This window comes from Bubalus bubalis, chromosome 20, assembly GCF_019923935.1.
Source record: "Bubalus bubalis isolate 160015118507 breed Murrah chromosome 20, NDDB_SH_1, whole genome shotgun sequence".
Classification (NCBI taxonomy): Eukaryota; Metazoa; Chordata; class Mammalia; order Artiodactyla; family Bovidae; genus Bubalus; species Bubalus bubalis.
The window spans coordinates 39,884,235-39,910,686 of record NC_059176.1 but is presented as its reverse complement, the minus strand read 5'-3'; the positions used below and the strand labels follow the sequence as shown (position 1 = coordinate 39,910,686).

Sequence of the window (26,452 nt, the reverse complement as noted above, 5' to 3'; positions counted from 1 at the left end):
CAGTCGTGTCCCACTCGAGCGACCCCATGGACTGCAGACTACCAGGCTCCTCCATCCATGGGATTTTCTAGGCAAAAGTACTGGAGTGGGGTGCCATTGCCTTCTCCGGCTGGGAGGGCAGGGCCAGGCACAAATGAGGGGCAGCCAGGGGGAGCAGCTCTCTCATACTCTGGCTTGCATGCCCCCAGGGACAAGGAGCTCACCCCCAATAGTTGTGTCGGTGGGGAAGCTTCCTCCCACACTCTCCAGACCCAGAGCGGCCCACCACAATTTGCCAAGGCTCAGCCTGGCCCCTCCAGGAGCAGCTTGGTTCCTTGCCACCTGGCTCTCCCCTCAGTGGCTCCCCCTGCTTTGTCAGGGGCCTGTGAGGGTCTCAGCTGCATGGGAAGAAGCTGGCCTGTGTGTACCGCCCCATTCCACCCTCCCCAGATTATCACTGGAGGGGAAGTGAACTGCTTCTGCTCAGATCCCTAGTTTTGGTATGGGAGGGATGGGCTGAGGCTGAAGCGCCCAGACTTCCTTCTCCAAGTGACTTAAGGAAGCAGCGAGCCTTAGCAGGACAGCTGGGCCACCCCACATGTGTGAGCAGGAACAGTTGGCTGCCAGGGGATCTGACTTTTCATCTTCTTGGCCCCCTTGGGAGGTGGGTGGAGGAGCCCATTTTTCAGATGAGGAAACTGAGGCAGTGTCTGGTCCCTCTCGCCTGGCTGGGGAGCTGGCAGGCATGGGGATCCGCCCACCCTCATGGCCACTGGGTCCCCTGCCCCCAGTGCTCCACCACCTGCGGCCTGGGGGCTGTCTGGAGACTCGTGCGCTGCAGCTCTGGCCGGGAGGAGGACTGCGCCCCTGCTGGCCGACCCCAGCCCGCCCGCCGCTGCCACCTGCGGCCCTGTGCTGCCTGGCACATGGGCAACTGGAGTAAGGTATGTGAGGGAGGCGGCTGGCAGTCTCAGGGCATGGGGCATAGCCCTAGGGCCCGTGGCCTGTGTTTGGGATCAGCCACAGCCACCACCGATCAGTGGGCCAGGGTCCGTGTGCACAGCTTTGCACTTTAATTTCTAGTCTCCAGGATGCCCCATCTGTGTGGGGGTCAGCCTGCCCCAGGCCCCTTCTCTTACTGCCTGTATCCTTTTCTCTGTACTTTCTATAACCCTCGGGATTTCATTTTCTCCTCTGTTCCTCTCTTTATCCATCTGTCCCGTCCTGGGGCAGCCCCTGGCCACATCACCCTCTGCCCAAGGCTGGTCAGCCATGGCCTCTCCCTGGGACTCTTAAGGGACCTGCCCTGGCAGTGGGGGTAGTGTGGGAGGGGCGTCCGATGCTCACCCCCACCCCCGCTGGGTTCTGTGTGTGCACACACGGGACCCTCGGCCTCCAGTGCTCCCGCAGCTGCGGCGGGGGCTCCTCCACACGGGACGTGCAGTGTGTGGACACACGGGACCTCCAGCCACTGCGGCCTTTCCACTGCCAACCGGGGCCCACCAAGCCGCCCGCCCGCCGGCCCTGTGCGGCCCAACCCTGCCTCAGCTGGTACACCTCTTCCTGGAGGGAGGTGAGGCTCAGAGATCTGGGGATGGGAATGAGTGGGGGTGTCCTCCGATACTGGCAGCCCACAGACCCTTCCCCTGCCCTCCCAGTGCTCCGAGGCCTGCGGCGGTGGTGAGCAGCAGCGTCTCGTGACCTGCCCGGAGCCAGGTCTCTGCGAGGAGGCACTGAGACCCAACAGCACGCGGTCCTGCAACACCCACCCCTGCACGCAGTGGGTGGTGGGGCCCTGGGGCCAGGTGAGCAAGTGCGGGGGTTCAGGGCGGGGAGAGGGCCTGTGGACAGGAGGCCCTGTGTCAGCAGGCGTCCATCAGACCTTTTTCACGTAAAGAGTTGTTGAGTGCGTCCTGCATGCCAGGGTCCCTGTGGCCTCTGCAGATGGCAGTGGTAGCCTGACAAGGTCCATGCCCCACTGGAAGTCACAGCCCACCAGGGAGACAAACCAAAAACAAACGGATGTGCATTGTGATGTCAGGCAAGGCCTTCTGAGGAGGGGATCGTAGAGTGAGACCAGCGGGGTCTGTGCTGTCGAGGGGAAGCACACAGGCAGCAGCAAATGCAAAGTCCTGGGACAGGAGCGACGGACACGGGGGCTGCTTAGGAGACCAAACAAAGGCCAGATGGGTGGAGGGGGTACGGGAATGGCCAGTGAGGCCTCAGCTGGGCAGGACCCTTCCTGCCAGGCCTGTTTGGAGCTCGCAGGTTTGGGAATCTCAGTCCTTGTCCCACTGGGGGACCTGCCGAGGGACCCTGGGAAGGTTGCTTCACCTTGCTGGGCCTCTGTTGTCTCATCTGTAAAATGGGGTTGTAAGGATTAGATGAAGTCACACGGTGAGGCGCTTAGCACAGGGCCTGGCACAATCTTGGCACAGATTTAATTCTAGGGCCTTTAAAAAATGTCAGACCCTGACTGACAGGAACAGAGCCTGACTGGGGACGGTGGGCCCTTCCTGAGAAGCTTTGTCTCCCTCCCTTCCACTACCCATGCAGTTCCCCCAGCCCCAGGGCATGTCCCATCCCATGTGAGGGGCCGACAGCTTCCCCCACCACCACCCCCCTGCCCCATTCCTGCAAGTGAACACTGGTGGCCTCTGGGGACAGACCGGACCCTCTGAGGAGGCCAGAGGGTTGGGGCTGGGAACCAGGAGCCAGGCTTCCTGGCGAAGGCAGCCACTGCCCTGGGGATGGCCTGGGATGCCCCCCTGCAGGGCTGGCCCAGGGGATGCTCACCCCCCGCCCCCGCTGCCCGCAGTGCTCAGCTCCCTGTGGCGGCGGTGTTCAGCGGCGCCTGGTCAAGTGTGTCAACACCCAGACCGGGCTGCCCGAGGAAGACAGCGATCTGTGCGGCCACGAGGCCTGGCCTGAGAGCTCGCGGCCGTGCGGCACCCAGGACTGTGAGCTCACCGAGCCGCCACGTGAGTGCCCCACGCGGCTCTCTGCTGGGGCTGGGGGCTGGGTGGATGGTGGGGAGATGGGACTCATGGAGCTGTCCCCCCAAAGCACAGGCTGACGGAGGGGGGTGCCACGCAGAGGCTGGGGCAGTGCTGAGGTCAGAGCAAGGGGCCTCCCGCCCTGTAGGCAGCTCTGTCTAGCTCAGGGAGGAGTGGAAGCAGCAGCCTGGCCCCCAGGCGAGCTCCTTTTCCATCTGGGTCTCAGTTACCCCCTCTTCCTGGAGTGAGGCTAGGGATGTCCCTGAGGCTGTGGGGCCTAGGCCTGGGGGAACCCCCCTCCCTAGTTCTGGCCAGAGGAAGACTGCCCAGAGCAAGCTGTGTGACCCTGGGAAAGGACCTCCCTCCTAGGGTCCTGCTCCCAGCAGCTGGTGGCTTCCTGGCCAGCTGGGTCCTCCTGGAGAAAGAGCCTGAGCCAGAGACACACACATATACACACTTGCGCGCACACACACTTCCTTCCTGCAGCCTAGCCACCCCCTGCAGTGCTGAGCACAGGAAACGGTGGCCCTGTGGTCACACCTGGCCTCCTCTCACCAGCTGTGCGGCCTGGCGCTCCCTTCCCTGTCTTATGCATGAAGGGGCAGATAACCCCCCTCCCCCAAGTGATGTCTTGGGTTGAAGAGCCCAGGAGGTGCTCAGGGAAGGCTGGCTTCTTCCTCTCCCTCGTGGACACTGTCATCCCCCACCACGAGGTCTGCAGGAGTGCCTGGGACTGCTCTGTCGGGAACCCAGCAGCTCCTCTGCCGTCAACTGTCTGGCCCCTGCCCAGGGGACAGAGCCCCCTCCCCAGGACAGACTTGGCCCTTAGCTGGCATCCAGGGCCTCCAGGGTACCTGCCCCATGCTGCCTTCTGTACCAGCAACTGGCTCCTTGGCAGCCCTTGCGCAGGCCCAGCCTAGCCAGGGCCATGCCTTGCTGCCCCTGCCACTGGCAGGGAAGGCCTTGCTGCCCCATTACCTCGAGGCCCAGCAGAAATCCCACCCGCCCCGAGTGCCCTGCCCTCCACATTCATCCAGCAAGCATCACCTCACGGCCTGCACACAGCCCTAAGGTAGCTGTTGGCACCCAAGTGAGCCGTTTAAGGGGGGAGGGCAAAGAAGTGACCAGGATGCTGAGCCCCTGGAGTCCCCAGGATGTTTTGATGACTTGTCGGCAGGACGTCTGAAAAGTCTGGAAACTCCAGGGTGTGCGGTCATCACTGTGAGGCAGCTGACAGAGCAGGGCCACATCCGTTTGCCTGTGGAGGTGGGGGTTACTGGCAGAGGAGGGGACTGGGGCCCCTCGAGAAGTTCAGAAACTTGCCTGAGGTCTCAACGGTGGGAACAGGACGCAGGTTGGCGGATGTGTAGGTTAGAGGCGCTGCCCAGAGCCAGGGTGGGGGATCCGGCCTGCCGCCTTGTGCCCTCAGCTGGGCCCCGGGGATGTCCCAGGGCCAGGGCTGCCAGTTGCCTTCTTGCTTCTCCTCCCACGGGATGTCTGCTGAAGTGAGCAGGGCCGGGCGGCAGCTGGAGGCTGTCACCGGCAGCGGGAGCGAGGCCAGGAGGCTGGAAGCAAGCCGCCTCCCAAAATAGCTCTGATAAGCATGGGGCAGGAGGGCCGGCCAAGCCTCAGCCTCAGCCTCGGGCAGGCGGCCTCCATCTGTCCCTCCTCAGGAGGCCTGGGCTCTGCTGATGGGCTGACGGCCCAGGTCACACCTCCTCTCCTGAGGCCTCAGTGACTGGCCTGGCTGACAGGACTCTTCCGGTGTGCAACCTGGAGGCTGAGGCTGGGTACAGCCCAGGGGGCAGGGAGGTCTGGCAGGACAGGTGCCTTTGGATAGAGGGTAGGGGTAGGGGGCAGAGGCCACTATAGGCTGGCAGGAGGCCCCTGGGACTTCAGTTATGTGCCAGGCCCTTGGGGTCACGCAGGGTCCACAGAGACGGAAAGGGTGGCAGGCTCCTTGGCTTCCCATGAGCTCCTGAGGAGTCAGGGCTGGGGTCTCAGGGTCTTCCTCTGGATACCTGAGCCCAGCAAGCCCAGTTCCCCAGTCCTAGGGTGGTGGGTCCAGGCCAAGGGCAGGAGGGACAGGGAGCAGCTGGAGATCCACTCCTCAGGCGGAGGGGAGCCCTTCCAGAAACAGCAGGCTGATGCTCTGGGGGTGGCTGCAGGTCTCCTTAAGGTCTCTGGGGACAGGGAGATGGCCCAGGTAAAATCTCAGGGAAGCTCCTCCCCACTGGCACAGGCAGGGGGGCGTCCGGGGTGCCCAGCCTGCAGGTCCTGACACGCCCCCTGTGCCCCTAGGCTGTGAGCGCGATCGCCTGTCCTTCGGTTTCTGTGAGACGCTGCGCCTGCTGGGCCGCTGCCAGCTGCCCACCGTCCGCGCCCAGTGCTGCCGCTCCTGTCCCCCGCCCGGTGTCCCCTCCCGCGGCCACCAGAGGGTCGCCCGCCGCTGACCCGCGCCCCGGCCCCCAGCGGCCAGGACGCACAGACAGACTGACGCACGGACCTCAGCGCCCAGCATGGGCTGTGGCGGAGCCCCGCCCCTCACGCCCTAATGGTGCTAACCGGGGATCCCACCACTGGCAGGCTGGGGACCCCTCCCTCTCAGAAATGGTATTTTTTTATTCTAACAGTTTGCATAACATTTATTATTATTATTGTCGTAATAAACAGGCATCTACTGTTTCCAAGTGCAGCTTGGCTTCCTCTTGGCTTGGAGGAACACCCCCTTGCCACGGTTAGAGAGCATCTTTTCAGTCTGCTCTTCTAGGAGGTCTGCAGGGAGAGAGGGGCCCGTGGGGACAGGAAGGCTCAAGGAAGTCAAAGCAGAGGCAGGCTTCTAGAGGAGGTGTGTGCTGGTAACAGGTGGTGGGAAGGTTTTTTGGACACCAGGTACAGCCTGGCAGAGGCCCAGGGGGTGCTGGTCCCACCCCTTACTTCATGCCCCCTGCTCAGGCCCCCCACCCCACCCTTTCCAGACCCCTGCATTTCACAGGGATTGAGCCACACCCCCTTAAGAAGCAAGGCCCATCTTGTCACCAGCAGGGTCTACCCCTGGAATGAACCCCATGGACACATCCCTGGCCCCTCCGGCTTCACCTGTCAAGTCCATCTGTACCAGGGTTGGGGGCAGGAGCAGGCAGATCAGACCCACCCTTGATGGCCCTTTCTTTCATCTTCTCCATGCTCAGGGACAGGGCTGGGCTGGCTCCTTCCTCACTGCCAGTACCAGGTACTGGGCTCTTGCTCTGTTGACACGTGGTCCTGCCACCCAGCACCTGCCACACCAGCCCCTCCCTGCCTGCCACACCTCGTTCCACAGAGTCAGACTGTGGTGAATACACCAGGGAGCAGATGGGCACGAGGTATTTTGAAGTGTGTCCTGGGCCCTGGTGAGGGGTGCAGAGGCTGGAGAAGGCCAGGAAGTGACCTGAACAGGCTCCAGCCCTCACCTCTGACCATGAACCTTGGACTTGACCATTTTACAGTCTGCTCATGAGTGCTGCTCCTGGAAGGGGCTTGTCCCCTTCTCCACTCACATTCTGTTCTATGGCTCCAGGGACCCTTGCTCTGAAGAATGGCTTCCCAGGGCTTTCTACTGCGGCAAGAGCAAGCCCTTACAAGGGACGGGGAGCAGGGGCCAGCGCTGGTCCCAGTCCCAGCTGGGGCACTGCTGTTGTGCTCTGTGACCCCAGGAGCACCAAGCCTCTCTGAATCCGTGTCTCGGGAGGAGGCAGACTCCCCAGCTCCTCGCCTGCTCTGTCTGGGAATCTACTGGAGCTCCCCCATGCTGTCACACTGTGGCAAGACATTTGGTCTTAATCATTCTCGTGTGTTTTTCCGATGATGGGGGGTGAGGGGAGTGGCGTCCCCAGTGGCAGCTGGGCCTGAGCTGTCAGCCTAGGCAGGAGGCAAACAACCCATGACTCAGGCAGGGCACGTCACCGCTGGTGGAAGGAGGGGTGCCTGCCGCCCGGTGGTTTAGGGGCTGCTCCGGACACAGGGAACTCTGGCTCCTGATCCCTGACCCACCCTGTGCTCCCAGCCCTCAACTGCAGCTTGGACATGGCTTCAGGGCCTCCCAGGGCTGAAGGCATTCTGTCCCACCTGCTCAGAGCAAACCAAAGGCAGGGATGCAGAAATACACAGTGGAAGGTCGAGAGCCACCTCCCCCCCAACCTCCCACTTAAGCCCTGCCCCGCTTTTCAAGCCTTTGGGGCTGAGTCCCTTCACAAGTGAATGTAACTGCATTTCAAGTCAGAATGTTATACAAATTAGTTTATTTTGCCTTTTAGTAGGACGATTCCAAAATTTAACTGGAAGATAAGCACAGAAGCTGCTGGGACATGGAAGGAAAAGAGTCACTTGGCAACACCCCGAGTCCTCCACGGCTGGCATCCAGCCTCCCAGAACATAGGCAGGAAGGCAACGGCGTGCAAAGTGAGGAGTAGGGATTTGTGCAGTAATACAAACATTTAGTTAAAACAACAACAGCCGACTGGCTATTTGCCTAGAGTACTTCCTATATCGAGATAATGTAGAAGCCAGAGCCGTTCCCAGCAATTAACAGTCTTGGCTGGTGTGGGTCAGCTGTCAGCATGACTGCAGGTAGCCCAAGGCTACCTGGGGTAAGAAGTGGGCCCATGTGTACATAGGGGGCTCAGAGAGGGTACAGACGTGAACAGTGGTTCTGGAGGCTCAGGTTTACATACACACGAGAGAACATGTTATACAAAATAGATGTACATAATCTAGAAAACCTTGATAAAAATAGCCTATAAAAATATAAACTGTAGTGAAAATATACAAAAATATAAACAAATGTTCAACCCATAAAAAAACAAAGAACTCACCAACATGAAAGCTGGCAGTTCCCACCTGGTGTGATAAGGGCGGCTCCCCTGGCCTGGTGTGCGCGTCTGGGAAGCTGGCTGAAGGCTGCCCCGCCCCAGGCTGGGATGGAGGCAGCGCCTGTCAGAAGGGGAGGGTACGGAGCTACTCTTTCCTCGGCACAAGGAGAAGGGAAGCACTGGCTCGAAGTAGTGGGAACAGCCCCTACAGTTGTGGAGAAGGAGTTGGCCACAACCTGTCCCCAGTCTGGAATCAGGTCAAGCCGTCCCTCTCCCACCTCTGGACACCCAGTGCTTTATTCCAGAAAGGAGAGCTTCCACGCAAGTGTTCCCGGCCCATTCCCTCCACGACCTCGCTCTGTTCTCCCATACCCATTGCCTGGCCACTGACAGTGGCAGCCTGGAAATACTAACACACCACTGACCGCTCGGGGAACGGCGGCACCAGGGGCTTCAGCCACACACGGCAGGTGCCCGGGCCCAATCCAGGTGCTTGGAAGATAAGTCTTTTCAAGGCAGGAAGGACAAAACAAGCCTATTGCTAAAGGCAGCATTTTAGTCCCCAGGATGTGACAGTTCCAGGGGAAATCAACTTAGGGGAAACTAAAATCTCAAGGAAGTTGGCGCTGTCCAGCCCCACTCCTGCTGCCATCCCCTAGGCTGGCGGCAGAGGCAGGAGGCGGCCTCTGCCAGCCCCAGTGGTTGGTCCTGTGGGGGTCTGTGCAGAGCGGTGAGGCTGCAGCCTCGCCTCAGAGTGAACCCACTCACAAGACAACTTCTTGGAGCTGTCTGGCCTCAAACAACTGCTCCTGATGACCAAAACAATGATAAAATACATTTTTATACCCACATATAGAGGCCAGCTCCCCAGACACAGTGAAAAATCAAACCCACCAGCTTAACCAAAGATAGAAAATGGAACTTGGTCTAATATGCTGAAATGCTGTCCTGGCTATGAGACTGCTAGAAGGGTGACAGTAAGAAAAGAAAAACTATGCTTATGAAAAAAAGCACTTCTTCAAGTTACAGTGCTTCAATAATCTGAGTGTGTTTAATATCCACCAAGGATTATTTCCAATTTTTTCCAGGTAGTGTAAAAAAAGAAAAAAATCCACTAAAAACTTTTTCTTTCCTATTTGACTAATACTGTCCAGGAAAACAGTCTCACATCAATACATCAGGGATGGTCCACAGAATGATTATGCAAAAATAATCTTCCTTGCACAGAGCCTCTTTCCGGGCCTTCAGAAAGGTCATGTTCTAAGTCCCAGAACTGCCTGGGCAGCCTGACACCCTGGGGACGGTGGTCGGTGATGACCCCACAGGGGAGGACGGCTGCTGAGTACAGGGTGTCTCAACATGGCAGTGGGGAGGGGACGCCCCAGGAGGGCTCACCAAAACTCTGACCTCAAGCGAAGGCGCCCCAGGCCCTGGCAGCGGGCCTCCCACCACCCCAGCCCAGCACACTGGCTGTTCCCAAGGAAGCCACGGCTTCCAGCTGCCCGACAGCAATCACTCTGCAGCTGCACCGCCACCCTGAAAGCACCCCCGGAACAGCTCCCTGCATCCCCTCCACCAAGGCCAGCCCAGGGGCGGGCCTGCTCTGTAGGACCATGATCCGCGGTTTCCTTGGAACCCCATCCACACGTGTAGAATGAGCCCAGGGTCAACTCTCAGATGGAAAGAAAGGTTCTGCACAGACCCATCTGGAGCGGTGTAGGCAGAGGACCGAGCATGGGGTGTCTGGAGAGCCAGGCCTTCCACCAGCAGGTTGGGAGTTACTGTCTGAAAGGCTGTGCGTTAAAGGGCAGAAGCTAGTCCAGAAGTGGGACATGGCCAGCACCTTGAAGCCATCAGCATGAGATCTGTGGGCTTTCCACAGGCCATTTCTGAACAAGGGATGTACTTGCTTTCCTAAGAAAATCCCTTCTTTCACATGAGCCTTATGTCACCCAAAGCAGTCAGACCCTGGCCCAGGAGTGTGCAGGCGTGGTGGGCGTCCTCCACGGCTACCCTTCAAAACAGTGCCTACAACCACCCACTACGTACAGGAGCTACCACAGGGCAGACGGCACATGGAAGGTTTCCTAAGGGCAGAGACATCAACACGGCTGACAGATACTGTAAACAGGCTCTTGAAACTAGCCAGCTCTAAGCCTGGTGAGGTACCGATCAGGCGGAAAGCATGACGGGACAGGAGTAGCCATCTGCCATGGCATGCAGACGGCTGTAAACAGAGGAGACCCGAGTGGAAACGAGAAAGTGCAGTGTGGCTTTGGACGTCTGCCCAGCAGACTTCCAGAGACCCCGGATGTTACATTCTGGATGTGGAACGAGTGCAGGCGTCTCTGCAGTTCACCCTTTGGCACACTTTGGTTGCAAGGAGAGCAGCGTCCTGGGTGGGGGCACAGGGCAGCACTCAGGTGTCCTCTTCCTCGTCACTGACCAGCTCGCCCTTGTCCGGGCTGGTGTCTCGTTCGCGCAGGAAGTCCTCCCGGATGGCCTCCAGCTCCGTCAGCTCCAGCCGGACCTTCTCCAAGTGGTAGGCCCGCCGGTTCCGGATCTGCCGCAGGGGGAATGGGTTCAGGTCCCCAAAAGAGATCCCGATGAGCTTCCTGGTGGAACACGGCAGAGACAGAGCATCAGGGGGTCAGGAGAGAGCTCAGCCTGGCCTGGGGGCCTGGGGGCGTGGGGAGGCGGACCCCAGACGCCCTGCAGAGGGCCTGACGTGGGTATGTCACTCAGAGGCCGGTGCCCACACAGAGGCGCAGGGTGCGCCCCGGATGACGGCCTGGATCCAGCTCCACCACACGCTCCCGGCGTGACATGGACCGTGGGCAGCTCCCCACGTTCGGGCCCCAATCCCTCATCCGTACACTGAGTAACGGCACTGCCACCTCCCACATGGGTTTACTCGAGTTGCCGCCTGGGGCACCAGGACCTGCTCAGTGGTGGTGGGCCTCTGCGTCCTCAGAACCGGCATGAGGCCTGGTGTGGGGCGCCCTCAGGAAGGCGCTGCTGCTGGATCAACTGACGGGGTGAACCGACGCACAGATGCCCCAGCAAACCTGGGGACAACTGTCAGGCCCAGTCAGTGGTGTGACAGGTATTGAGATGCAGCATACGGAGAAGCGGGCAGTTCATAGGTTTCGTACTATCCCCAGGTCTAGGCACCCACCACAGTAAACATTTAAAAATCATGGGTTTTGCCCCTTACCATTGGCCAGCAGTTTAGTAAAAACGGAACTAGAAAGTGCCCAAGGCCTGGCTATGGACTTCTGGCGCTAACCATGCCACGCCTCTGCAACTGTCACAGAAGCCGGTTCCTCCACCCCTCAGCCCCTGCCCTGCTCCTGCAGGCCCCAGCAGCAGGGACCAAAGGCCTGACACTCTTACAGACCCCAAGAGAGGCTGTGATGAAACAGAAATGTCACTGGACTTCCCCCAGCTTCCTCCCCATCCACTCCTGCTGCTCCTCAGTCACGTGGGCCGTTTTACTGTAAGGGGTACACAGGTAAGAAGACACGCCCTTAGCATCCCTCCCTCTTATATTTTTAAACACCCACTTCTTAGACATGCCTCACACCAAGCCAGACGATGCTCCTGCCAGAAGGTAAAGGGTCAGAAAGTCTGGCTCTCAGAGCTGAGCTCCCAGAGTGTGTTCTAGAGCCAGTGAGCAGGAGCATAGCCACAGCTCAGTGAGGGTCTCGGTGAAACCAGATGCTGGCCGGGAATGGGGATCCAGATCTGCAGGGCCAGCCCCTGTCCTCTGACAGCTGTTAGTCACGGGTTCCATACACCTGGAATCAAGGTGTCCAGGCCCTTCCTTGCTACAGAAAAACCAAATTAGACTGATACTGTCCGCTGCCTCCACCAGTCACTGCTGTCCATTAACGCAGCCTGAGGCAGCATGGAAACCACACCCCACTCTGCCTCGGGCCTGGAAGGTCCAATTGAGAGATGAGAAGTGCCCTGTGTCAGCTAAGTTCAGAAGACGATACTTTGCATGTGAGAGGTCCCCAAGAGTCCTGACTCAGAGACTGGTCTAATCCTGTTTTACCCACCTCCCCTGACCACATCTGACTGGGAATTCCCTGCCTCCTCCTCTGCAGAACCCGTGTACTGCACAGTTGCTGCTCCTTGGGACTGCTAATCTGGGGAGCTTATTAAGCACTGGGGCCCGACTACAGAGGTGGGGCTCCACTGCAGGCATCTGCAGTCCTAACAACACCCCCGGGGTGACCCTGCTGCAGTCAAGAACTCTGGGTCCAGGGGACCTTGACTTCCAGCAGGCACTCACCAGGTGGCGCTGCAGGAGCATGCACGACAGACCATGTCCCAGTTCCGCCTGTGTCTCTGCCACCCAGCAGGGCATCACCCACAACCTGCACAAAGTTGTCCCGGGCTGGAGTAGGATGCCCTCCACATGCATTAGCTGTCGGAGTGAAGTTCACTTCACACCATTCTTGTTGTCTTGACCGGATGTGGGATTAACGAATACTCCCAAGGTTCACCCCTTGGATATCCCACTGTTGATACAGCAACAAGGCTGAATAAAATCTGAAAACCCACTTCCCAAGCAAAAGATCCTAACAGCAGTGGTGACGTGTAAGGATGCCAGGTATGGCCCCAGCCAGTATCTTCTCCCAACATCCACCTCCCTGGTCCCCTTGCCTCACTCAAGAGAACCACAGGGGAGAATGGTCCTCAGGCCCCTCTCTCTGGCTCCACACACCCGCTGTCCCAGGACCCCTCAGCACTGGTGCCCTGCAGCTCCTCCTGGCTGATGCTGCCCAACCACTTCTCATGACATTGGCCAAGAAGAGAAGCCGCCTTCTCTTCTTGTGAGCATTAGGAGGGGCAACTGGTGTTTGTCAAGGAGGTGGTCACCCATCAGTGGATCAAAGCGTCAGTTTAGTGAGTCATGACGAGCATTTTAAATATGTGATACACAGAGTAATTAAAAAATATCAGAGGGTACAGCACAGGTCTGTACCAAGCACTGAACTATTTCAACAAACAAATTCTCTTGTTCCAGTTACAGACTCTCCAGTATGTGTGTCCCAGGTTGTGAGATAAAATGTTCTTCTTATGGGTGGCAGTCAACAATTTGAAGAACATTAATACACTCCAAATGTTTGTCAGTGAAAGGACTCCTGTGGTTTTCATGAGGCCACAAGTCTGCTACAGGGATCCACTCCCATACAGGAAAGATGGCTCCCAGCACCTCAGTGCAGTGAACATTAACGGGGACTCAGTGGTTCACACGGAGAAGGCAATGGCACCCCACTCCAGTACTCTTGCCTGGAAAATCCCATGGACAGAGGAGCCTGGTAGGCTGCAGTCCATGGGGTCTCGAAAAGTCGGACATGACTGAGCGACTTCACTTTCACTTTTCACTTTCATGCATTGGAGAAGGAGATGGCAACCCACTCCAGCGTTCTTGCCTGGAGAATCCCAGGGACGGGGGAGCCTGGTGGGCTGCCGTTTACGGGGTCACACAGAGTTGGACACGACTGAGTGACTTAGCAGCAGCAGTGGTTCACAAGGATGTGCACCCCACTTGCCTAACCAACAGCAGCTCCACAGAAACCCTCTGGTGAACACGCCTGGGCCGCCAGGGCCAGAGCAGCTGCGAACCGTGGTTCAGGGGACACAAGGACAACGAGGGTGGCCCGGACAGTCCCCCTGTGTTTGTGGAGCGACGGGGATGCCTGACCACCCGCTGCCCAGGCCAGAAAGCCAGGGCCCTTCCAAGTCCAAATTCCCTCTCCACCCTTTCAACCTGCCCACTCCGATCTGCCTCTGGGGGCACCTCACTCCAGGCTACCACCTCTCTCACCTGGAGCCTGGGCCTCCTGCAGCCAGTCCTGCTCCAGCCAGATATGCCTGGCTCATGTCCAACCAGCAGGGACTTCCCAACACTCAGGATGAAGCAGCCTCCTGGGGAGAGTCTACAAAAGCCTTAACAACCCTGCTCTGTTCAGGCCTGGCCTCAATCCTGCCGTGCCAGCCCCACCCTGGCCGAGCCTCTGGGCAGCTCCCTAAACATGCTGTGCTGTCACGCCCTGCACATGGCTCCTGGGTGCCCTCTGCCCAGTGGGCCCAGGCCCTGCCCTGACCAAGCCCAGTTTACCCGGGCTCCCTTCACCACAGCTCTGAGCAAACCCTGCTGGAACAGCCTCACGAGCTCTTCGAGGACAGGACCTGCTCCTCACCCACCACCCTCTGTGCCTGGCAGAGGGCTTGCTATGTGGCAGATACTCAGTAAGTGCTCCTGAGACAAGGAAGGATGTACTTTGGTTGCTAGGATTTATGTTTATTGGGTCAAGGATAAAAGCTCAAGGGCTCTGCTCTCCTGGACATTTGGGGGTCCCCCAAGGACTCACCTAGCATCCAGGATAGTGCGTGTGAAGTAACGGAGGTACTTGAATATGGACATTGAATCCTGAAGTTTCAGGATCTCCTCTTCCTTGTATTTAAAAAGTGCCAGGGCAAAGCGGAAGATAACCTGCAGAAGGACAGGGAATCCATGAGGAGAGAAGCACCAAGCTCCAGGCACTAACTCCAGGGATGGGAGACCTGCCGGAGCCCTGGGAGCACGACCTGCAAGGGGGCCATGGGGCATTCAGGCACGACCTCAGGTGCCTGCCATTCTCAATAGAAAAACGTTCTCAACTCTCTGGTAGCGTTCAGCAACACTTCAGCCCAAATCAAAAATGTCCTTAAGGAGTAGAATCTTTGTGGGCTCCATATTCAGCTCACAGTTCTAGTGCATAAGCTATACAGGACTAGAAATACATGTTAAATTAATCAAAACCAGGGTCCTCTGATTCTGAAACTTCAAAAGATTTTGAAACTTCTTCAAAAGCTCTGCCTCCAGAGGTAGTTTTTATCTCACCTACTAAAATTAGGGTCTGAATTACTGATTTCTGAATATGGGGAAGAAAATGAAAAAAAAAATTTTTTTTCTGATTTGTCTCTGGGTCACTGTGTTCAGGCCAGAGGAAATGGACTCCGGGTGCTTCTGCAAGTTCTAGCAGCTCTGGAACAAATTACTTCACCCACATCTAAGGGTGTTGGCTGGTCTGCAACAATGTGAATTTTCTCTTGTTCAGAAAACAACACTTATGGAGTTTAAATAGGTGATCCTTCTCTTAGCATCCCTACCTGTGTCCCAGTGGGAAACACTGTTGCAGCCCTGGTTGAGAACTCTTAATACTGACAGACTGAATTTAAAAGGTGATGATGTATTATGTTGGACACAGCAGGGGATTAATAATACACACTCAAACTTTGCTGGTGGGAGCAGAAATTGGTAAGGCCCTTCTGCAGGCAATTTGGCATTCTCAATGAAAACTACAGGGTCTTTTGATTCTGGATTTACCCTGGACCCAGCACATCCACCTCTAGGACTAAACCTATGGATGCATTTGTACCTATAGAAAGACAGTTATAAGAAGTTATTGGAGCACAGTTTGAAACAGCAAGAGACTGGAAACAAGATGAATGTCCATTATCAGGGGCCTATTTGGTAAATTTCTGGTTTATCTGGAGAAGGGGATACTATGCAGAGTTGGAAAAAAAAAAAAAAAAGGAGCCAGATCTATATACCCTGATATGGAACTATCTCCAATAAATAATAAATTGAACAATCATATTTTAGATATATATCAAATACCTTGAAAAAGAGATACAGTACATTGAGAAGAACAGTTAGGAGACTGGGAATCTCCTTTCTACTGCACAATCTGAGTTATATGATTTGAGTTTATCATGTATTACTTATTCACAAACTGATTTTTTTTAAAGCATACACAGTCTGGGTGGGAGGCCTGTGAACAGTAGGGCTCTGAAGCTGGCCCCCTGAGTCTGCCCCAATCATCTGCTCACTCTGGGCCTCTAACTCCTCAACCATACAATGGGATAATGCTGCCAGCTGTTTGATAGAGGCTGAGGCTCAGATTGCAAACCATCGAAGCCCCTGGGCACAGAGTCGTTTCTGATGAACAAGCAACTGACTGCAGTCTCCTGCGACCCCTCCGGTGGCCCGCAGTGCTGGATCACTCTGCCCCTTGGTAACCGTCGCACGGCCCAGCTAAGCCAACCACTCTGCTGCCTCTGCCACTGCCCATGGAATCATCCAGTGAGCAGACCCACCTTTGGTCCCTCATAAAGGAAAGAGTCCCATATTTTAAAGAGGATGTCGCTGACGACGCTATCCACAAACACCACCAGGAACCAGTTGAACGTGATGAGGGTGTAGTCGACTTTGTACTGGTCAAAGTGGGCATGCAGTCGAGGCAGCTTCTCGCTCATGAGGTCTCTGAACACCCGCTGGTCCACCTGGAGAGGGAGCAAAGGGGAGAAGTGTATAGGGGCTGCCATAGCACAGAGTGAGTCATCCAGGGCCCCGGGGAGCTGCAGGCCCATCACAATGCACAGCGGCGTAGCCATTCCAAATGCGTGGAAGGCTCACCCCAGAGCGGAGGGCTCTGTGCCCCAGAAGCAGCTGACCTCACGGCAGGTGCTCACCGAGTACCCGCTGACTGTCATCCTCTCCACAGGGCAGGGTGCTGGGTGCTATGGCCTGAAGCCACTCATACACTCCAAATGCCCCAGGAAAACAGCTGCTGCAGAGCTGGTGGAGCACTCAGCCTTGCTCATCTGTATGGAAGTACAGAGGGTGCAGCTACACAGGCCACAAACCTGAGTCCCTGGCCCAAGAGGAAGTGTGGCATCACCACAGCCATTCACCAAGTATTTACTAGCTGGGTGGGGCAGTGAGGGAGCCAGGACTTGAGTCAGCAGCACCTGAGCTTGGCTCTCAGCTCTACCATTGACTCCAGAGTGGCCTTGGGCACAATGTATTCTGGAGAGTTGTTCCTTGTCTGGAAAGCAGCAACAGTCTCTTTCTCCCAGGGCTTCTGTGAAGACTATAAGAGACTCAGGTAAATACCTATCAACATAGGTGGCTGTTATCTCTCCATGCTCTGTGTCAAGCAGGGGCCAGTGCTGGGCAGAGGCTTGAATCGGGTTCAGCCCTGACCTCTAGGAGCTAAAAGATGAGTGAGGAAGGAGGCGTATGGACTGTTATGCCAGCCATGGCAGGGCTTGGTAAAGATGTGTTTGCAGAGCATTACGGAGCCCCAGACGGGTCCAAGTCTGGGGGAGACCAGCCCTACAGTGGGGAGCACAGGACTGTGGGCAGAAGGGGTGTAAGGGAGGCAGCCCGGCCTGGCAGAGGCACCACGCCCCTGAGGGTCAGACTTCATCTACAGGCCAGGGGCTTTTCCAGCCTTTGTCTGTGACCCACGAGAAAACATACGTCAACATCACCCAGTCTGCATCGAACAGAAACAAATCTTTCACAAGCATTACTTAACTTCACACAGTAGGACACACTTTGATGCCTCAATTCTAGTCTATTCAACTTAATGTGATGAAAAACGCTACTGCCAACCCCCTATACTGATTTCTCTACTCATGTTTGAAAAATGCAACAGGCAATGAAGGAGAAGCATCAAGAGGCTTTGGGCAGGAGAGTGATGGGGCTGGATTTGTGCTTTAGGTCTGTCTCTCCACCTGGAACAGAGGCTGAGCTAAAGGGGAGGCCCATGGAGGCCCCCCACACCCAGAGCAGAGGGGATGAAAATCTGAGCCAAGGAGAGGTGGTAGGAGGGGAGGAGCACCTAGATCGGAACTACATGGAGGTAACGTCTGTAAACCGTGCAGACCCTCTGCAGTCAGAGGTGAGGAGGGGCGCTCGGAATACACAGGCCTCCAGAGGGGCATGGAGAGGGCAGAGTGTGGTCCCCTGAGGCCGATCACAGGAATGAGGGCTGGGGAGACTGAGACATACTGGTGCCGGGGGCATCTTGAGCAGGACAACTGCAGCTCACCAGGGATCCGGGCCGAGGCTCCTCCGCCTGGGTGCAGTGAGGTCACCGCTCCACCGGCGAGCAGTGAAGCATCAAAGAAGAAAGAGACCCGCACAAGAGAGCAAGCAACCGCGCACAGCGGGCCACAACCAGGCTGTCCAGGAACAGGGCAGCTGCGCAGGAAATGTAGGCCTCATTAGCGTGCCCTGAACGGCAGACTGAGATGGGAGTGTGAACTGGTGCAACCCCCTGGGAGAGCAATCCAGCAACGCCCAGGAGACAGGAAGACACCCTGCAGCAAGCCTGCTCCTAGGAATGGATCCCGGAAAACCCGCCAAACTTTCACCCGCGTTATCAGTCAAGGTAGAAGGTGTGTGAATTCTTGGGATGACTGAGATACTAAAACAACTAGAAACAATCTAGATCAATGTTAAAATGACATTTTAAAATATCCTTTTTTAAGGAGAATCTAAAACTTTGAAAAACTCAATTGTTTATCCTTACGGAAGGCTTTTTTTTTTTCTTTTTAAATACAGAAGTCATTATAGTAAAAAAAATAATAATAATTTTTTTTTTTTAAAGAATGTTACACAGGTTCAAGTATCACTGGTTGAAATGTAAAAATTTGAAAGGCAAAGTAACTTATTCCCATTATTTTCTACAGAAATGATTCTAAAGCATTGTAAAGTCACCTTAGGGTATACAAAGGATAAAATGCAGGAATCATGGTTGGAAACATACATTTTTGTCCAGTTTGCTTTCTGGCTAGAAGAGACAAAATTTCAAAGACCTGAATTAGCTGAAATGAATTATAATTAATTTTTCTTAGAAGACTTAAACAAAAGCACATAAGTAGTTTTAAAACCATCTCATGGTATGCAAAAAGTATCGCCCTCTCACCTTCTCACCTACATCTATTCCCCGCTGCTGTAAGATTCTGAGAGGTGGACCAGTTACTGAAAGGCAAGTTGTCAAAACATCTTAAGGGTGCGTGCGCAACAGCCATGACAAGCCATACCTGGGCATCCATCCTCTTTTGTCAGTTTCCCTGGAAGCCCAGACCCTCCCACAGGAAGGTCAGCATCACTCACTAGTGATGGTATTTCTGCTGGTACTATTCCATCCCTCAGCATATAAACAACAACTACCCATCTGCACGCACTTCAACCTTGGCACTGGCCACTGCCGGGGACGAGAAACAACAGGAGCAGGTGCCGCCTTTGCATGCATGCAACTTTGCACTTTGCATGCGACTAAGTCGCTCAGTCATGTCTGACTCTGTGACACCATGGACTGTAGCCCACCAGGCTCCTCTGTCCTTGGGATTCTCCAAGCAAGAATATGGGAGTGGGCTGCAGTGCCCCCTCCAGGGGAGCTTCCTGACCCAGGGATCAAACCTGCATCTCTTACGTCTCCTGCGTTGGCAGGTGGGCTCTTTACCAATAGTGCCATTCGCATGCGTGCACAATGCCTTTAAGAGGCTGTAAACAGCCAAGGGAGACGACAGCTGACCATTGGGCCAAGTGATGGTGATGTGATGCCCTCTGCCTAGAAGGACTGGGGTGAAAGTGCCTGAGAGGAAGGGACCAGTCAGCTGGCCTTGAAGTGGGAGAAGACCCAGGCACACGCCTTTCCTGCCAGGTAGGTGGCAGATGGTGCCCTGTTCTTGAGGCTGCCTGGGGCTTGGCAGAGGGCTGGTGTAGGGAAGGCTGCCAGGGGACGCCTGCTCAGGCCTCTGTTCAGCTCTCTGAGCTCAAGAGGAAGTGGAATGACTATATTCATCTCTGTGTCCCCAGCGTCTAGTGAGGTCCTGGCGCTCAATGTACACTCAGCTGAGGGGACAGATGGAGAAGCTGCTGAGTGTCTGGACCGCAGTGCAGCGTGAAGGGGCTCAGCGCTCAGCTCTGGCAGTGGGCAGCTGACGGTGAGCTGCAAGGCACGGCACTGGGGCTGACCGCACACACAAGGCTATCCCCATCTGAAGAGTGGCCTTACACAACATCCGTTACAGAAAAATGGTTCAACACCTCATGTCCAATCAACCGATGGAATATTACCAAATATGACATTGAAAACTAAACAACATTATGAGAAAATGCTCGGGCTATCATGTGAATGTGAACCACCCAGGATAATCAGCTGTCAATCTGGACACTTAAATGTATTGGGGAAAAGTCAAAAGGAAATATAGCAAAACGCTAACTGTGGTTCTCAAGTTGGTAGGGTAACAGGTGACTTTTCATTTCCCTCTTAATATGCATCTCTGTATTACCTAACTTCAGCGAGCATCTGTTGGGCTTCCCTGGTGGCTCAGATGGTAAAGAGTCTGGGGAAGGCTGTGAGAGGCCTGGGCCCAGTACAGGGAGGTCGTGGCTGAATCCGTGAGTGAGACGGATGGAAGGATGGGTGGGTAAAGGCAGGAAGGGAGGACAGGAGCACCTGCAATGATGCAGGAGAGGGGACGGTGACCTAACAGTGGTGAGAGGACCAGGGAACAGATCTGAGCCAGCTGGCAGGTGGCAGTGATCAGAAACAGCAACAGGGGCACCGAGGGACAGGAAGGGGGAGTGTGGGCTGACCCAATTTCCGGCCTGGGGTCTATGGGTGAGGGGGCAGTGCAGGTGCTAACAGAAGGCAACAAGGGGGATCCCTCCAAAGACAGAAATGCAAATAGGAAGTAAAACACAGGGCCCAACCAGGCCAATAGAAACCACACGAGACATTTACAACAGGGATTTTCCCAGGGTAGTGGTCACACTGGTAACAGAAAGGCCGAGAAGCCAAACAGTTGATGGTGAGGCGGCCCAGAGGCCAGGGCAGGAAGCCACCCCTAGGCTGGAGCAGGGGGAACCCCGGTGGCACAGACAGGAGCTGGTGCCAAGGAGGAGACAGAGTCACCGGCAGGAAGTGCCCGAGACAGAGAGGGGAGAACGGCCCTCAGTTCCCTGCCCTCCTCCAGGCTCCCCACATGCCTCTGCTGGCCACGCAGGGGCTGGGAGATGGCCGGGGCCTGCGGACCCGCTGTAGGGAACAGACAAGAGCAGGGAAGGGCAGGGAGCGGCCGCGAGCAGGCAGACCAACTACCGGCATGAGCCTGGAGCCAAGGATGCTACAGCCCGCAGACCAGGCCCAGCTGCAGTCAGGAGACACAGGGCTCTCGGGGAGGAGGGATGGACACAGGTCAGACAAAGGAGGAGAGGGCTGCCCGCTGGGGAGCAGGGGGAGTCCATCCAGAAGCCAACAACAGCAGAAGCCCCAGCCCGGCACGGGAAGAAATGCCCCGGGCTGCAAGGGCCAAGGGTCTGGTCCTGAAGGTGGAAAGTCACAAGTGGGACCGGAACCCCTGGCCCTCCCAGCCCACATCATCCTACCAGCCCCTGGCTTCAGACTCCAGGAGCGGTGGGCAGGAACTGTGCTGTTCAGACCTCCTGCTGCGGGCGGTGCTCATGGCCCCAGCGCTGTCCCTCTGGATCCATCACGACATTGTTCACAGGAGCCGTGTCATCCCTGCTGCTTCCGGCCAGTGAGCGAGCAGGGCAGGGGCACGGATGCAGGCGGCTCTCGTGTGCACTTTAACAGGTGACCTTGGCTCGAGGACTCCACACTGGCCTGACCAAAACTTTCTGAGAACTGCACAGCAGGCTGGGGTCTTCCCCACCACTCAAACCTCCCTCCTTTCACTGGTCTGGGGGTTCTCCTGTCCTTCCCCAGTCCCTCCCCTTGATCCTTCATGGGTTTTCCCCTCAGTAGTCTCTGGCACATCTGCTTCTGCCTCAGCCTCTGCCTCTTGGAGAACCAGAGCTAACACACCCAAGGCTCCCCAGGCACCCCTGAACTGTGGCTTAGGCAGCCAGGCAGAGTCCAGGGGAGACAGTGCTGAGCAGTGACCACAGAGCAGGTCTGCTGGCTTCCAGGGCACTGAGTGAGCCCGACTGGGCACTCATTGGCTTATGAGCAGCCCGGCCCAGTCTGGGGGAGGCGGGAGCGGGCGGAGGGGGTGGCCTCCATGTGCGCCTTGTCATGCCCATGGAGCCTCCCCGATCAACGCTTAATTCAGGTCGCATTTCAGCTCTAATTCTACAAGCTGCTGACTGAAGCACAATATTTTTAGAGTACCTGGGATCCTAAAAGAGTCTTTGTGTAATAGTCTCGAGGCATGAAAACTTCCACTATGGTGACTAGACACCAGAAGGCATCTTCTTGTTCCAGGTACAGGAGGGCCACAGCCACCAATCTACAAGCAAACGGAGAACAAGGTGAGCGCCAGCCCCGTGGCCCAGACCCAGGCAGCACAGCCCATCCTCACAGAGGCCTCCATGGCGTGCTGTGCTCTCTCACACTAACACGGCTTCTATTCTCCAGGAAATAACACTGAGTTAAGTATTTTGTGGCAAGGGAAGCATTTCCTAGTTTGAAAAGCAAAGCTACATCCACCTTCCCTTTCATTTGGTTTTTGTTTAAAGATGATGAAATTATTTCCCAATGACGTCGGCCTCATTTTTAAAAATGTTTTTCATAAGATTTTGCTAATGCAGCTAATTCTTTGAGTTTTTTGTTTAAGTTCCAACTAATCCTTTTACGCACAAAAAATTGAGGGGTGAATACAAGAGAGAAAGAACATACGATGGTTTAAAAACAACTTTCTTGATACCAATCTACTTGAAATGGGGCTTCACGCAAATGAACCATCCTGGGGGCTTTCTCAAAACACTGCATCCACGGCATGCACGTGGGGCAGGAAAGGGGGCTGTGTGTTTCAGCTGTTCCGTCACTCACAACGGAAACCTGGGTCACTGTCACCACCGAGAGGTTACCCACCCAGTAACTTCATCAGCTCTGGCTCTGAGCGGGCATTCGGGACAGAAGGATGGGAAGAAAAAGGCAATAGAAAAGCCCCTCTCTACACACCCAAGAACTTCTGCTTGTGCATCACTTAAGGGAGAGACCTGAAGTCATTTCTTAGAATTTGTTTTTGTTTTCTTCCTTGGATAAAATTATAATGAAATCTCCAGTTAAGAGGTTAAAAAAAAAACTGGGAAGGGGATGCCTTGAGTCAGCATGAATGGGATGGAGACTAGAAAGGTTACAATGAGTAAAGATGGGTAAGGAGGGAGAAACAGGATGAGCTCAGCACCTGAGGATGCCACGAGAAGGGGCAGAGAGACTGAGATCCGCAGAGCCTTCGAAGACATCATTTTAAGCTAACTGATGTTCACGATGGTAGGCGAGAATCACTTAGAAAACGCTGCTGCTGCTACTGCTGCTAAGTCGCTTCACTCGTGTCCGACTCTGTGCGACCCCATCGATGGCAACCCACCAGGCTCCCCTTGGGATTCTCATCCTTGGGATTCTCCAGGCAAGAACACTGGAGTGGGTTGCCATTTCCTTCTCCAATGCATGAAAGTGAAAAGTGAAAGTGAAGTCACTCAGTTGTGTTCGACTCTTCACGACCCCATGGACTGCAGTCCACCAGGCTCCTCCGTCTACGCGATTTTCCAGGCAAGAGTACTGGAGTGGGGTGCCATTGCCTTCTCCATAGAAAAGGCTAGTGTTCTGCTAAAGTTCTGGGTTCTCAGAATGTGTGTACAAAATAATGTGGATGGAAAAAAATCTAGTAAAATGGTTAGAAGTCCCAATGGTGATGGTGCAGAGAAAGTCTAAATTAAAGCTGGAAGGTGTCCTAAAGTGGGGAAGAGCTGATTCTATACCAGTGTCAGATAAATGGGATGCTATTGCACCCCTAACAGGCATGCTCAAGTCCTCACCAAGATCCCTTAAGTTTCAGAAGGTTTTAGCTTTCAGGAATTTTTAGACTGAGTATGCAATGTGAACTGTCCATTTAAGCAAAACAAGGCTGCTTTGTTAGGCAATATCTTATTTACAGCCTTTTTTTTTTTTTAGGGGGACCATTGAGGAGCAGTTGAAGTCCCTCTTACCTTCAGAGCACACAGAGGGGACCCTAGCCTGACCAGCACAGAAACAATGACTTCCTGGAAACCACTGGTTTCAGGTCTTAACCAACTAACATTCCAGCTTAAAAGCTCTTCTTCCTGCAATGCTCTCATCTCAGATGCAAAAGTCAGTCCGTATCCAGAGGTCTGTATCCAGCATGGATGAGGATTAAAAAAGGCCCAAGAGCTGCTAGAATAAATGTCAGCATTCAAAACGCAATGCATGCACTTGACTTACAGGAGAACTGCTAAAGATCACACATGGGGCTTCTTCATTCTTTGTTCGTACTGCTAGCAAATACGAACATAACACGAACATAATCCACGATGATCTAGTGGATTATCTACTTTGGGAGGGATATAAATGGACTCTACTGACAGCAGCAAGTAGAAGCGGCAGGAGTGCGCCAGCTAGTAAGAGACAGACAGAGGCAAAAAGCAGCCACTAGCGGTCACAGTCCAGCGACAGGAGCAGCTTCTCAGAGAACAGACCTCAGTGCCTCCCGTGGCTTCATGCCAGTGCAGCTCAGCTCGGAATGAGGAGCCTGGACTGTTCAGAGAAGGTGAAAGGCTTTTCAGTGTCCTTTGCCTATGGAAGCAGGGAAGCATGCCAGACCTGCAGAAGACGCTAGTCCAAAATAAAACATGTTTGGGCTCTTCAAGGGCTACGTTTTGACCAGCTGCAAAATTGTTTGGGACAACCTCATGACTGACGAAGAGCCTGTATAAACAGGGAGTGCCCTTGGCGTCACATCATGCATTTTAAATGAATGAACGCAAACTGCAGATCAAAACCTGAGTGTGAGGACAGCAGCAAGGAAATCTAAATGAGAAACCCAGTTGTTTCAAACAGTTTAATGTCTTAAGACTTTTCGAAAGCATGCTTGTTTTTCTCAATTATTCTAGAATTGTTGATGGGACATAATTAAAATTAGCTTACTGCAGCTATTAATACTTCTTTCCCTTAAAAGACTGGCTTTTCTTGGCTCACCGGGAAGGCAAGGGGGCTATCAGGCAGTCCATGGAGCTACAAGTTTTCTTAAGAACGAGGAGGAGCCCTCCATGGGCTGGGGACCCACCTGTTGAGACCCTGGCAGTAGCCAATGTCTGGATTCCGCCAGGAGAAGGCAAGCAGGACGTTGCGCAGCTTCTGTATGCCTTCCGAGGTGGGGCATGAGTAATGCTTGTTGTTGGGCAGAGTCCGCAGCAGGTCCAGCTCGATCTGCTTGGAGGCCGGATTCTGTTTCTCCAGCGCCTTCTGAAGCAAAGTCTGGAAGTAACCAGGCTGAGTGCTGTCCTTGAACTTCTTGATGTGACGGTCCACACACCACTTCCACACCTTGGAACGGTGCTCGTGTGGGATGCCCGCACGGACCAGGTTCTTTAATTCCGGGGAACATGTCATCTCCCTGTTCACTGTGCTCGCAAAGTAGTTTTCCCACTTGACCCCAGTGGAGACCTCCTGGTTTTCTGTGAGGTAGAGGGTCTTCAGGTCCAATGCCCGGACTTTGGCGACCAACTTCTCTTCCTCGTCATCCTCTGGGACAGTCTTAAACCCATAAATGTCGTATTCACTGTTGAGAAAAAACAAAACGAAAAGTTAAATGATGCAATCTGGCGCAAAAAGGTCAGTGAAACATGAAAAAGAACCTAGAAATCTACTCATACTCAAATGGCACTGTGATATATGATCAGGCATTTCAATTCAGTGAGAAAATAATTAACTTCTCAATAAACAGGGTGAGAGTAACTGGCTATCTGTATAGAAAAAACTGCTTTAGAGCCCTTCTTGATACTACACGGGAAAAAAAAAAATTCAATTCTAGACGGTCAAAGCACTCAATGTAAAAAGCACAGAAAATACAAGCAAGACTGCAAATACAAGGCTGATAAATTTGGCTACATTAATATATTAATACATGTGCATGTATATTTATATAGCATACATATACACATGCATAACACTTATGCTCAAAAAATACCATTTTAAAAAGTAGAAAGACAAAGGAGAAAACATTACATTAGTAAGATACTAGGGATGAAAAAGAATGAAGGCTCTGGTAGGCAGAATAATGGCCCCCAAAGACGTCCCTGGAATCTGTGAATATGTCACATTATGTGGCAAGAGATAGAGCGTGTGTGGAATTTCAGCTATGGCACTTAAGACAGGGAGGCGATCCTGGGTGTCCCAGGTGGGACCACAGTAATCACAGGAGCCCTTCAAGGAAGAGGAAGGTAGGAGAGTGGACCAGAGAGATGTGACAATGGACGAAGAGTCAGGGGGACGTGACGTGGGAGAGGGCTTGGACCCACGGTCGCTGGCTTTGAAGATGGAAGAAAGTGGCCACAAGCCAAGGACCTCGAGGTCCGGTGGCCTCGAGGAGCTGGAAATGGCCACACCTGATGACCAGCAAGGAAACAGAGACCTAGCCCTACAACCAGAAGGAACTGTATCCTTCCAACAACTTGAGTAAGCAAGGACACAGACTGTCTCCTAGAACCTCCAGGAAGGAATGCAGCCCCACTGATACCCTGATTTCATCCAGTAAGACCATGCTGGACTGCTGACCTACAGAATCGTTAGACAGTAAATATGTATCACAAACTTAGCAACTTCAAACAACGATGGTGATGGCAGTCACGGGAAACCAAAAGGGGGCCTTTCACACACTGCTGCTGAGTCTGTAAACCTGTAGGAGCACTCTGAAAATCAGATCCAGCAGAGCTGAAGATAGGCATATCCAACATGGAGAAACTCTCACGCCAACACATGGACACGTGGATACACACACCAC

General features: G+C 54.6%; 2 protein-coding genes across 3 annotated transcripts in view; one reads left to right on the top strand and one right to left on the bottom strand.

Moving 5' to 3' along the window:
- ADAMTS7 (ADAM metallopeptidase with thrombospondin type 1 motif 7) overlaps nt 1–5,665 on the top strand; it is a 63,990-nt gene extending 58,325 nt beyond the window's left edge. Inside the window, exons 20-24 of the mRNA XM_006073283.4 lie at nt 771–923; nt 1,379–1,552; nt 1,638–1,784; nt 2,798–2,960; nt 5,277–5,665. Coding sequence (XP_006073345.3) covers nt 771–923; nt 1,379–1,552; nt 1,638–1,784; nt 2,798–2,960; nt 5,277–5,428 — 789 coding nt within the window. The 3' untranslated portion in view covers nt 5,429–5,665. The remainder of the gene's footprint in view (nt 1–770; nt 924–1,378; nt 1,553–1,637; nt 1,785–2,797; nt 2,961–5,276) is intronic.
- Nucleotides 5,666–7,238: 1,573 nt separating this feature from the next.
- TBC1D2B (TBC1 domain family member 2B) overlaps nt 7,239–26,452 on the bottom strand; it is a 92,632-nt gene continuing 73,418 nt past the window's right edge. The window contains exons 9-14 of one of the 2 annotated variants that reach the window (XM_045163783.1): nt 24,737–25,231; nt 21,823–21,940; nt 15,986–16,171; nt 14,215–14,336; nt 10,280–10,440; nt 7,239–7,314 (exon numbers count right to left, since the gene is read on the bottom strand). In XM_045163783.1, coding sequence (XP_045019718.1) covers nt 7,250–7,314; nt 10,280–10,440; nt 14,215–14,336; nt 15,986–16,171; nt 21,823–21,940; nt 24,737–25,231 — 1,147 coding nt within the window. In that variant the 3' untranslated portion in view covers nt 7,239–7,249. Of the gene's footprint in view, nt 10,441–14,214; nt 14,337–15,985; nt 16,172–21,822; nt 21,941–24,736; nt 25,232–26,452 lie in introns of both variants that reach the window. The other variant, XM_025271172.3, reaches the window with a different exon arrangement.